The 13,774-nt window shown below is 37.9% G+C and overlaps 1 protein-coding gene across 1 annotated transcript in view; it reads right to left on the bottom strand.

Moving 5' to 3' along the window:
- Positions 1 to 13,774, bottom strand: part of Fmn2 (formin 2) — a 290,079-nt gene that overhangs the window by 108,733 nt on the left and 167,572 nt on the right. Inside the window, exons 12-13 of the mRNA XM_075989205.1 lie at positions 11,584 to 11,643; positions 10,954 to 11,074 (exon numbers count right to left, since the gene is read on the bottom strand). Of these exons, the coding sequence (XP_075845320.1) occupies positions 10,954 to 11,074; positions 11,584 to 11,643 (181 nt within the window). The remainder of the gene's footprint in view (positions 1 to 10,953; positions 11,075 to 11,583; positions 11,644 to 13,774) is intronic.

The raw sequence follows: 13,774 nt of genomic DNA, 5'->3' as shown, positions 1-13,774 counted from the left end.
AAATTTGAATTTGAAGGGTGTAGAAAGGCAAGATGTCATTTATCATTTATTTTTCTGATTTTCTGACAGGTTTTACACACATATAAGTATATATATGTATACACACACATATATATACATGTGTACACACACACATATATATACATGTATACACACATATGTATATATAAATATATGTTTAAATGTGAAATGTGATCGTTGGGTTCATGTGTTTGAGCATTGTCCCTAGATGATGGTTGCTGTTTTGGGAAATTATGGAGCTTCAGGGGGGGAAGTAGAGCTTTTCTGGAGGAAGTAGAGGTAAGAATTGAGGTGTTTATTTTTATTATTATTTTAAAAAAGAAAACAAACTCTCTTTTTTTATTTTACATATTCTCCCCTCCTCCCATCTCCTCCAGCCCCCCACCCTTTATCCTCAGAGAGGGTAAGGAACATTGCCTTGGGGGAAGAATTGAGGTTTTATAGCCTGGCTTGATTTCTTATTTGTTTTCTGCCTCCTGACTGTAGACACACTGTGAAACAATAAAGACATTCAATCAACGCACTTCCTGCCAAGTATTCACTCCTAACAATATGACAATGGATGTACACTGGGTCTTGAGTGTGTGGATCCAAGTGATGAAGGGCAAGGCATTCTTCAGCTCTATAGAGGATTAAATAAGTAAATGCATGCAAAGTACTCAGAGGTGGCCCAGAACACAGAAGGGCTGTGCAAGTTTAATTATCATCGTTGTTATCTCTTATTGCCAGAGAGAGACATCAGCAGTCAGAAAAGAATCTAACTTACCCGGCCCTGGACAGGGGATCTGCACATCAGCTCTTTCCCTTGCTATGGTCTAAAACTGACTAGGTATATGCCCTCTGTGACTCAGTATCTTATAAAATGGAGAACGTAATGGTGCCTCATGTACAGAGCTTTGGAAATAAAGAAAACCATGCTAAGCACACAGTGCAATGTCCACTAAGAGGAATATAAGCATGAGCTAGTTATTGTGCCATACAGTTAACACTGCTCCACAAGATTATTCATGTGGGAACATTCATACAATTGGGAAACTGAGGGCTAGTCTCTAAATCTCATAAACACTGAAGTCCATGCTCCAGATTACGAGCAATAATGGCATCTATACAGGGACAATGGACAACCTAGACTGTGAGTGTGTGTGTGTGTGTGCGCGTACATGCACGTGGAGAGACAGACACACACACACACACACACACACAGAGAGAGAGAGAGAGAGAGAGAGAGAGAGAGAGAGAGAGAGAGAGAGAGAGAGAGAGAGAAGGTCAGGGAGAACAATGAATGACAGTGGCTGGAGCCTGCAGAATCATGGTGTAAGTGTCTTAGCATTCTATAACTGCATAAGTAAGTGTGTGTTTTTTTGAAATCTTTAAGTTACTTTCATTTCACACATTAATCCATTTTACTTTGATCAAGTCCATCCTTTACTACCTCTCTCCAACTCCTCCTAGGTTCCTTTCTCCATGACCTCTCGAGGCTTAGAGAATGCCATGTCTGAAGTGGGGGTAGAAAGTTTGCAAGAACCAAAAGTTAGATGGGACTGTCCTCAACCATTGGACATTACATGCAGCTATACTTGGGAACTTTTATCAGCTGTGCTGGGCTGTACAACATCTGTACAAGGTCAGGCTAGTCAATATTCCAGCAAGCGTGGGGAAAGGGTCTTACAGAGCAGAAATCCTGAATTTTTGGGTTTTATGTTTGCTTATTTTATTTTATTTTTGCGTGTATCCCTTGCTGACCTGGAACATGTTATGTAGTTCAGGCTGACTTCAAATCTGTGGTAATCCTCCTATCTTTGCCTCCCCAGTATGGGAATTATAAATACGAGCAACCACGCCAGGCTTGTATGTTTATCTCTAGTTAGTGGTTTGATTGACATTTCAGGGTGATAAAAAGACTGAAGAGTAATAATTACAATAATTACCACAGAATGCAAAAAAATTATTTGTTAAGTTTCACTCTTCTGAATGAGAGAAAATGGTAATTCTCCAAAACAATTACAGAAGGTTATTATTTCATTACTTAAGATGACAGACAGGGAACTTTACACTAGAATAAAAGCACTATTACTCCAAACAAATCTCTTTATTATCACTTACCAAGGTTTTTAAGAATATTCAAATATGACCTTTTATTACTAGTATGATGACACCATCATAGCCATAATATTTGCAACAATTTGAAAGATTGATCAAAGACAGGATGTAGCTCAATGCACAGTACTTCCCTGGGATGTTCAAAGCCTTGGGTACCCAAGCACCAAGATACTTAGGATTTTTAACAATGGCATCAGATTAAATTTTATAAATATCATGGGGTATTCCCTCACCTGGAGTCTCTAGATATTTCCATAAATCTTTAAACACTCTCAAATGTATCCTAATATACTGTAGAAATTTATTCAAAGAAAATCAAAGCCTGTGACACTTTCTCAGGAGGTTGCATGATTTTAGGACTGGCCATGAATGTTCATCAAGGGTACAAATGCCTTATATGACTTATACTGTTGCTTAGATTTATTTATTGAGACAGGGTCTCACTATGTAGTGCTATTGACCAGGCTGGCCTCAAACTCACAGAGATCTGTCTATCTGTGCATTCTCAGTGCTAAAGGCATGTGCCATTATGCCAGGCTATTCTGGATCTTAAGACTACTGGCCAGGTGCCTAACTTCATTTCCTTCCTTAAGTACTGACTTATAGTTCAAACTGTTTTATTTATGGTTATCCTAAAGACCTCAGCAGTTCACTGAACTTCTTTGGAGTAGTACTATTCCCTTTCAGTTCTCACTATCACCCAACCATGCTGCACATCAGTGATGAAACTGGAAAAATGCCCTCCCACAGCACACATTCATCCGCGTCAAGGAGTCTGGCAAAGCGCCCCCTAAAGGGAAGTCCAATGATGTGCAGCCACTCAATTAGACACCACAGCGACTGTGCTTTAGGAATGCTGTCTCACCAGTGGTTTCCATTGTGGTACAAGATTAGTACAGCAAATACTTCATACTAAAGCATATTTTCTCCCAGAAGTAAAACTTTTATATACAGTAATATTTTGTCTATGATTTTACACATCAAAATGCAACAGAGACTACCTCCAGAGAAAGGTGCTTTCCAGTTCAGACCATGAACAGAGAGTTAACAAAAGATCCATTTAAAGCAAAGTGTTGGGGTTTGAAACTCTTGTCCACAAGTTTGAATTTCTCAAGTTCAGAAGACAAATTGAAAACAGAGTTATAGAAAGAAACACATAAAAGAATGGGGGGGCATACACTGGATAGAAGGAGACAAGAAGAAGGGGGAAAAAAGTCCAAGTATCTGAAATTTACATGCTTTTGAAATGCTAAAAATGGAAATGGTACCCACGCGCTTCCTCATTTGAAGGGAACAGAAGATACAGAAAGAAATGGAATGAAGTCAAGGACTTGGTAGGGCATTTACAGCTTTTAATTTGGGGTAAGTTCAAAGTCTATTAAACATCTCAAAAATTAATAGGAACTTTAACAAACTTGGAAGCTTTTTTATGAGTTTAAAACATTTTACTAGCGCACTGGTATTGATTTCTAATGTATTCATGTCTGGTATGAAGAAAACTATATGAGAAATGATTGAATGCCATTTCTGGATTTGTAGCTGATGTCTCTAGGCTTCTTTTAATGTTCTGTGAACTCAGACAAATAAATAAGAATCATTTTATAACAGCCAGTGATGAAACAGCTTGCCACAGTATCTGGGGAGATAGGTTCTGGATTTTAACTACCCTTTATTACTCACGAGGATACTTGGACATATTCCTAAGTCTTGCGAACCCCATTTCCCTCATCTACAGCATGGAAACAGCAACTGTTTTGCCCAAGAGTTTCTCAGCACAAGGTAATGTATGGGAGGTGTCCTGTGATTTTGGCACTGCCTTAATGTGTGCTGAAATCCTACTTTTCTTGCACTGATTACATGTGACACTAACTTCTGTGAACTTCCAACTTTTGGAAAATAGCAGAAGTATTTTAGATGTTCTTGATAAATTGTGGAATGAACAGAAGCCATAAAGTATGTATAACACACATACACAAGATTGCTTGGTGTGTGTGCATTTATATATATGTTTGAACATAGTGTGTGCATAGGTGTCAAGCCACAGAGCAATCTTAAATGTTCCTCAGGAGCCATCTACCCTATTTTTAGAGACCTGGTCTCTCAACCCGACCTGGAACTCATCCTTATGGCTAGGCTGGGTGGCTGAGAAGTCTCAGAGATCACCTGATGCCTCAGTGCTGGGATTCTAGGCACGTATGGGTTCTGGGAATCAGACTCAGGTCCCCATCTTTGAATGTTCCAAGTTGTACACCATGTGACACCGGAGATACATTCAGCATAGTTGAGCGACAAATGGCTGAGAAGGGCTAAAGAAGTACGGAGACCATCAAGTTGACAAAATGCCATCTGTCATCAGAACCAAATCAGATGTGAGGACTGACTAACTGCAGACACCTTTTTGTTGTCCTGGACACTGTTCAGCCTCTCCAATAATTTATGCCTTGATTAGCTCCTTCTTAGTATTTTAGAAAAAGACAACCCCATTGGTGAGGCTGTTTAGATGGCTTTGAAGGTGGGAAGACAACATAACAGAAAGTCTGTCTGTATTAAAGATGGGTAAAGTGCTAGGCACCAAGCCCAGTGACCAAAGTTCAATTTCCCAAATAGACATGGTAGAAGAAAAAAATCAGTTTCTGCAAGTTTTTCCTCTGGTCTAACATATACCATATGTAGGTACATGGCCACAGACAGACAGAAAGGCAGACAGGCAAAACACACACACACGCACACATATTATGACTGATCTGTCTCCAAAAGTTATATATCCCTTCACTTACTATAAACTTGAAGGCGGGAAGGATCATGTTCAAATAATAAAAACAAGCAATTAAATGAATGGCAGTTATAAAGATAAAAAATATTGGTTTTGTGTTTGTCTGTTTATTTGCCTGCTTCCAAACTACCTTTCTATATCTGACTCTTGGACAATGGTGTTAGATTCTGCAATATATCTTTCTTCTTTGCAAGTCTTGTTGATAAGTTTCCACGGTAAAAGGGGACAAGGTAGGATGGAGGAGCATGGAAAGTGCTGGAGGAACTAGCCTCCCTCAGGCTGCTCGTCTTCACAGTCAGACATTGGTGAGCCCAGTGTCTAGTGTGTTTCCAGACCTTCTACCCAGCACCACCACATCCCTCCCAAGTGTCTGTATAGTTCTTTAGGAGATCCTTCTGTTTATGTGTTGTTTAATTGGTTGAATAAAGAAACTGCCTTGGCCTTTTGATAGGGCAGAACTTAGGTAGGCATGGAGAAAACAGAAAGAACTGAATTCTGGGAGGAAGAAAGCAGAGTCAGAGAGAGACGCCATGGAGCTCCTGCCTGAGATGGACACTGGTTAGAATCTTGCCGGTAAGCCACCGTCATGAGGCAATACACAGATTTAATAGAAATGGGTTAAATCAAGACATAAGAGTTATCCCATAAGAAGTTAGAACTAACGGGCCAGGCAGTGTTTAAATGAATACAGTGTCTGTGTGATTATTTTAGGTGTAAGCTAGCTGGGCGACCTGGACAGAAAAAGGGGCCCCACTCCTTGTAACAGTGTAGCCAGGCAGAGACTGTCAGCCAGATTCTCAAACTCAGCTCTCAGAATCTCAGTCTCATCCATGAGGTGATATTGTCCTCATGCTTCCCTTCCCATCTCCCCAGGGTCTGCTCCCCCAAGCCCTCAGGGCAGCATTTGCAGCAGAAGTATCCTCTCTCTGAGGCTTAGGTCCAGCCCCTTGGGGCACTCCTGCTAAAGGTGTCTGTTCTACACTAACTTCAATGTCTCCTATTTCCTGAGTTCCATGGATGATGGCAGCTTCCTATATTACTTGGTCATTTTTGGTACTGTTTTGACCTTTCAATATGTGTTAACTTCTCTATATTAAATTACTTCTATTATAGTAGTATGGTTTTGGTTTTCCTTAGTTTACTCTGAAATAGTAAAAGCAATAACCAAAATAATGGATTATGTTTCTGTAAAATGCCAACAGCTTTCTGACATTAGCAGTTAATTTTATTTTTACAATTTCCTTCTAAATAATATATGTTTGAACTGTGTAACCAAAAAAGTGCTTCTCTTTTATATTAATCTTTTACCTCCAAGTAGAGTATTATATTCTTCTTCTTTAATATAGTTTATTCTTTTAATTAAATTTCTTATGTTCCTTAGCTATGTTTACTTTTGAATTTGGCAAGTTATATAATTTCTTCATAAAGAACAGAAAAGACTGAACGATCACACAGTTTAAATTAGTGGAGCCTAGATTACTCAGTTTCAACTCTAAATCAAACATTCCTGGATGGTTGCCCAGTTTCCTTTCTTCTCAAATAAGATTATTAACCCCACCATACACATAAAGGAACACATATAACATGCACATAAAATATTAAGAATAATTAAATGAATATCCATATATTCAATTTACAACTGAAGAAATAGAACATAACCAATATTTTGAAAGAGAACAGTGTACTCCTTAATGACCCACTGCTTAGGCTCAGTGAATTCTGTTGCTTATTCTGCTCCTCTGCCTCCTCACCCTAAAGAATTAATTGTTGCTTATATTGTTGAACTTACAAGCTCAAATAAGTGGGCTTGTTTTTATTTTTCTTATGCCTTGGATTTTCTTAAGATTGATAAATGGCTTAAGTGTTAGTAATATAACAAACACAGTTCAGTCAGCTTCCTTAGTCAGTAGAATGTTCTTTGAAAGAAAACTCCAGATTTGGTTTAGCTGCTATATTTTTGAAAGGCACATAAGACTTTGTTGCTCTGTTGTGATATCAATAACGTTTGTTCATGTCCAGCAGAATCTATCTGTGAGCCAGGTCGCTGGCACAGAGATTATGGAGATTGTGACATAGTTTCACCATAGATTGCATTACCTGACAAAGACACTGGGTCCATTTGGAGCAACTGTATCAAAAAGAAGCTACAGATATCCAGAAGAAATCAAGATTGCTGAACAAAAGGCATTTCACTGAGCTAGTAAGCCTGATTCTCATCCTGAGGGGCAGACATGGGAATCTTCAGGTAAGAAGAAAGACCTAACTCAATGGATGTCTTCGCAGGAGTGCAAAGATGAGGCTCAGGTGTTTCCCTAAGATGTCCAAGCCCTAACACATTGTCCCTCAGTTTCCTCAGAAATAAAAATGAAGACAGTATGTGGAAACAAGAGGGCCAGATGGTAAATGAGCACCTTTGTGGAGACGGCACATTTGTCATTAAAAAATAATCAATAAAAAATAATTCAATTTTATCTCATGAATAGCAAATGCTACTGAATGTTTACCACAGAGTATTATAATGGCTTGTTTATATGCTTAACCATTTTTCTATATCTGATTAAAACAACTGCCTCTAAAAATGTGCAGACAGGCTGTTTGAAACTTCTTAAAGCATTCCCTAAATTTGATTATGAAAAGTTAATTATTTTAGTGGTTGGAGCAATGAATCAGCAGTTAAGTACATGGGCCGATTTTCCAGAGGACCCAGGCTTGATTCCCAGCACCCACATGGTAACTAACTACCCCATGTAACTCCAGCTCCAGAGGATCTGATACCTCTTCTGCTTTCCATGAGCACTGGGCATTTATGTGGTACACACATTCGGACACATTTGGGCAAAACATCCACCCACATATAATAAAAAATAAATAAATCTAAACGTAAAGCAAATTAAACAATAGTTTTAAAGGACTACACAGATCAAGGTAGATACTATTTTTAAGTACTATAACTTCATATAAAATAACCTCCAATTTGACCTCAATTTAATTATATGAATATGTCTATGCATAACCAAACCACACCTAACAGAAAGAAGTAACTTCATGCATCGCTGATACAAAAACTATATTTCTGATGGTACTTTATTTCTCAAAAGTTGGAAATAAAATTTGATTCATAAAATTTCCTTCCTTGTGCCCAAATCATCTCCACTATGAAAGCAATCAGATTTTGAAAAGTAAAAGATATTTTTTTTAATTCTCAGAATTTGACACCACTTCGAACTAACCTGATTTGTCCAAACAACAGCAGCAACAACAACAAACGGTGTAAAGTGTTTCATGAACTTGTTTCCTTGTGAGCTCAGAGGCACATCATGCTTGTGCCCCTAACCCAGTACCAAGCCTGTGTTCCTCAGAATGTGTTTGGTGTGCTCCCCTAGCCAAAGAGCCCACCACACATTCTGTGGGGAAAAAAACAATGGGTGCTCTGTATAAAATAAACCAAAGAACTACTGCGCATCCCTCCACCGTACAATACTGTGATTTCCTCTCACAATTAAACTTAATGCTGCAGTTTCTGGATTTATTTGCTCATGAACCCCCCGTTATGGTTTGGATATGGCATGGCCCCCAGAGATGCATGTATGGGAGGCTTGGTTTCCAGCCAGCAGTGTCTTGAAGGCATTGTCCTCAACAGTATTTTCAGGTATTGATGAGCTCCTGGCTCAATGGGCTACTGACAGGTTGAAAGTCTTTGAAGGAAGTGGATTATGGAATGTGTACCTTGTCCCCAGAATCATCTTCCTTCTTCTGTGCTTCTGCCTGCCATGAACTAAAGAGTTCTTGGGAAGCTCACACACTTCCCATTCTATGACACTGAATTGACACACCCCACAAAGAAGGGAGTTGCTAGGAAAATGTTACAGTTGCTGACCAATGGTACCGGTCTTTGAATACATTCATCTTTTCTCTCTGTAAACCATAAGCCTTCATGGCTGCTAACTCTTGTTTAACCTCTTGTGGTTTTTACATATACTAAGATGATCCTCCATTATGTAGTTTTCTATAGCTAATGCATTGCTCTAGAAAACAACCACTCAAGAGACATAGTGGAGGCGCTGACTCCTCATCCTTCATTCAGTCCATGATGTAACATTTGTCCTCTTGGGCTCCCAGATTTCTCTCACAATTAAATCTTGTATTTTCATGGCTTCATATACATTTAACACCAATGGGTTCTAAAGAGGATCTGTATGTTCATGTATCATATGTTTTCAGTTATGTGTGTAAGTACATATGTGAACATTTCTGTGTATGTGAAGGTATATATAAGTGGGAACTGTACATCTGTGTGCATGTATGTACATGTCTGTGTGTGATTATGAATGTTTGAATGTGTTTATCTGAGTGCTCACATGTAAGTGACTATGTGCTTGTTTGTGTAACTTCATATTTACTAATAACATCATTCCCCTTATTAATCATCTGTAAAAGATGAAATCTTAATTTTCGAGAATGGAGTGCTGATGGAAATATGAAGCTTTTTCCAGCCTCTCCAAAATGCTTCTGGCACCACACCACTGCGTATGTAAAGTCTAACTAAACAAAGACATAATTTTTAAATTGTCACAAACTCTATAATAGGAATTCTTATGTAATGCTTTAAGAATTGGTTTTCAATCATCTTTTTTAAAAAGTATTTATTGGAAAGTTTATACATGTATGCAATATATCCTGAACATATCCAACCATCACAGTCCACCACTTGCAACTCTTCCCAGAACCCCTCATCATATCTCCCTTCCAACAACTTAAATATACGTTGCCATAACTTCCAATAAGAAGAAAACAGTTCTCACATACTTGTTAAATTCAGATAAGGCAAAGCTACCATTTCTTATCCTTAATCAATAGCCGGGTGGTGGTGGCGCATGCCTGTAATCCCAGCACTTGGGAGGCAGAGATAGGCAGATCTCTGTGAGTTCGAGGCCAGCATGGTCTACCAAGGGAGTTCCGGGACAGGTTCCAAAGCTACAGAGAAACCCTGTCTCAAAAAACCAAAAAAAAAAAAAAAAAAAAAAAAAAGGTACCTATACATACAATTGGAAAGGAACACAGATAAGGGACAGAACTGTAGCTCTTCTAACACCAGTTACTGTGTTTGGGAAACTGACCACATCTCACTAACACCTAATGTATACCATGTGAATATACAGGAACTTTAAAAATTGTGATATTTATTGAAATCCATTTAAATTTATCTGTGTCCAGAATATAACAGCCATAAATCTGGTGACAGATCAGGACCAACTCAGGTAAATGCATTTCCTCTTTTGAGACTGGGTCTCATAAAAATAGATCTTTTTAGTTAAAATTCTGTGCAGAAGTGACTAAATCTTTATATCATTTACTAACACTATATCAAATGAAAATTCCATGTCACCTTATTTTCTCTTTGTCTAAACTTAATATAACTCAAAAAGAAGTGGAAATAGATTCCCAACACTATAACAACAATAAATGGCACAAAAAGGAGGGAAGAAGTAAATTTTGGAAGACTATTTTCTTGCATGTAAATGTTACTGATTAAAGAAATTTGCGGAATTTCAGATAATCACTAATCAAAACTACATGATGTTAGGCTTTGTTGCCCACCATACAACAGTAAACACATGTGTCATTTAACCTCGTGTGCACAAAACACGCTTTGTTTTCACAAGTGTTCACGAGTCACAGAATTTTGGGCAAGTATATCAAAGGAGAACAGGCCGGAACTATTAATCTTTCAACAATGACAGGATTTGTATCCAACCAAGATATGGAGGCTATCCAAAGGTTCTTGGCTACAAAATAAAAACAAAATGTGAACTTGTTCCCAGGGGAATGGACTGTGACTCAAATGGTAGATATGATTGGATAACTGAATTTCCAATGCCCAACTTTCAGAAGCGACGAAAAACAAAAATATGGGCATATTGTTCTTTTGCTATACATAAAGAGATAAAAAAACACTAAGTGAAGTTTCTGCCTAACTTATTTTAAAAATCCTTAAAAGTTTATCATCTATCATTATGATTATGTATTTTTAAAAATGTAAGTTCAGGGTCATATGTTACCTTTCAGGTCTTTCTTTAGTTTTCTGAGATCTTTCTGGAAGTCTTCGAATTTCATCTGTGAGGCCTGGAACAGCTCCTGGGGCTCTGCCAGAGGGAAGACACACTGTTCCTTGCCAGCATCCTAATTAGTAAACACAATTTAAAACAAAACAGTGTGAAAAAGATACAACAGGAATGGCAGCAACCCCAAGAAGACAACTGGAAAACCACAACAGAATCATCCTACAGAGGGGAGGCATGTGCCACTGGGATGGCTCCATCAGCCAGAGTGCTTACTCTGCCATCCTCTAGGACCTGAGTTCAAATCTATGGCACCCATGGAAAGAGCCAATCATGGCTACGTGAGCCTTTAATCTCAGCATGGTGGAGGAGGTGGCAGAAATAGGATGATCTGAAACCTCGGACTAGACAGCTAATCAGCCTAGCTGAAATGACAAGCTTCCTGGCTACTGAGGGACTGCATCAAGGAAACAAGATGGAGAGCGCAGAGGGAGGGGCCCAAGTCTTGCTCCAGCCTCTGCATCTGCAAGTTAGCACAAACACACTATCACACTCATATCATGCACCTTACACACACACAGATGCAAGGAAAGAAAATCAAAATAGAGCTATATGCAAAGTCGGTCCTACCTCATCAAAATTTCGAAGATAATATGAGACAATATACGACAAAAGGCTTCTGCTGTTGTCCTAGGCAGAAAGATCAAAGTAAGTAACACATCCTTAACAATTATCAAGTATTATTAAGTTTACAGAGTAAAGTAAATTACAGGGAGTACACATATAAACTTGGGAATATTCTGAGTGGTTTTATATTCTACACGGCCTTGATCATTGTATCTAAAGGGATGGCAGATTTGTTTCTTCCAGTGTAAGTGCCAAGAGGAAGCTTCCCTGTTTAAGAGAGGAGTTCAAACGTAAATAGTTTGCTGTTTTTATTTCCCTCCATCAGAAATTTAACTCAATGTTTATATGTTTTATTTAATGTGTTTATTTTGAATTTGATTAGTACTTTTGTTCTTTTAAATGTTGCATATGTGTTTTGCCTGCATGTATGTGTGTGCACCATGTGTGTGTTCGGTGCCTGTGGAAACCAGAAAAGGGCACTGGATTCCCAGGAACAGGAGTTACAGGTCTTTGTGAGCCTCCCTGTAAATGCTGGGAACAGAACTTGACTCCTCTAAGGAACAGCATGAGGTCTTAGTTGAGGAGTAATCTCTCCAGCCCAGCACTTAGGTTTTCAAATATCATCATAATTAGATAATTACTTGTAATCCCATATAAAGGATCTAGCCAGTGTTGCCATAATAAATAATTTTTGGATCTGACAGAAATTCTTTAGTGCTTAGACCAGAGAAATGGAAAAGTATTTCAGGTAAGTGGAAACTTCTAAAATGCAAAGCACATTACAATTTGTTATATTAACAACTGAGATTGAGGAATAAACACTTATGCTATTAAGATAATGTACATATCATTTGAAAATGTAAAATTATTTTATATCCAATAATATTTAAAGCTTCCAAAACACAATATTTTGCTCCCTTCCTGACACATCTAAAAGTATTAACTTTTAATTGTTTTTTGTCATGATCCAATTAATCAACAGATAACTTAAGTTAGAGAAAACCTGGTGCACAATATAAATTCTCTGAAGTATTTCCTCTGTTAAATTACAAGAGATTTGACTTAATTTGGTCTCTACACACTGGTGGTAAAGTTGGTCCAGAAGGGCCTCCTTACACAGTGAATTGCAACCCAGTTTGACGCTACTCTAAAAGTACACATTGATAACCAAGTCACTGAGACTTGGCTAATTACAACAGAGAGTCTTTCAAACCATGTCCAGGTAAGAAAAATGTCAAGTGCTTTGATTTGGGTTCTCTCTCTCTCTCTCTCTCTCTCTCTCTCTCTCTCTCTCTCTCTCTCTCTCTCTCTCTCTCTCTCATCTGGTTGTAAATATAACCTGGACTCATTTGGATGGGGACAGGGCACTCAGAACCATCTTTGGTCTGTAATATTACCTGCCCTAGGGCTTTCTCTTGTGCAAATAAATCTTGTTAAACTTAATTGTCCTCAGGGCTTCCATTACTAGATCTAGGCACGAGTTTTCCTGTATTTATGAAAAGAATAATGCCACCCAGTAATCCAGTTTCATGGGGTATTGTAATATGGCCATTGAAGATTTCCCCATCAGTAGGACTTGCTTGTGGCTCAGACAACTTGAGGTCAATTCTTAGTCCTACATTGTCATTTTATGAAACAGATGCACATGAGTCAGTAAAACATCTTTTAAAGGCTTGCCAATGAAAGGACAACCTGGTTGATCTGAAACTGTAGTGTCTATCTTATAAATATTAGTGAGGAGTAAATACATTTACATTAGCATCCTAAAGAAAATTCCAATTCAAAATATCTTGCATAGACATTATGAGAGAACAATGGAAGCCTAATTATTAAATATTTTGCTTCTTGCCCCAGTATTTTTAATTTTAAGTTATTTTGTGATTATTGAAACTAAAAAATACAATTTAATAGAGGGAGGAAGAGATATGAAGCAAGATAGAAAACACAATCCATCTTCATAAGTAATTTTAAACAATTTCATTTATCAGAATATATTTTAGATCAATTTTTATAAGCTTAACATTATATTGCCCTTTCCATACTCAAGTGTTATTTGCAAACGTTGTCTCAGCAAACATCCATTTGGAAAGTAGATCTGTTTTTAGCACATATGATTTATTATGTCTATAAATCAGAAGTTTGCTTCTATGAAATATTTATAATATAAATACAATAGCACTTGAATGCACATGTG

The sequence above is a fragment of the Microtus pennsylvanicus genome, chromosome 10 (genome assembly GCF_037038515.1).
Source record: "Microtus pennsylvanicus isolate mMicPen1 chromosome 10, mMicPen1.hap1, whole genome shotgun sequence".
Classification (NCBI taxonomy): domain Eukaryota; kingdom Metazoa; phylum Chordata; class Mammalia; order Rodentia; family Cricetidae; genus Microtus; species Microtus pennsylvanicus.
The sequence above is the reverse complement of the archived record's forward strand: the minus strand, read 5'-3'. Positions and strand labels throughout refer to the sequence as shown.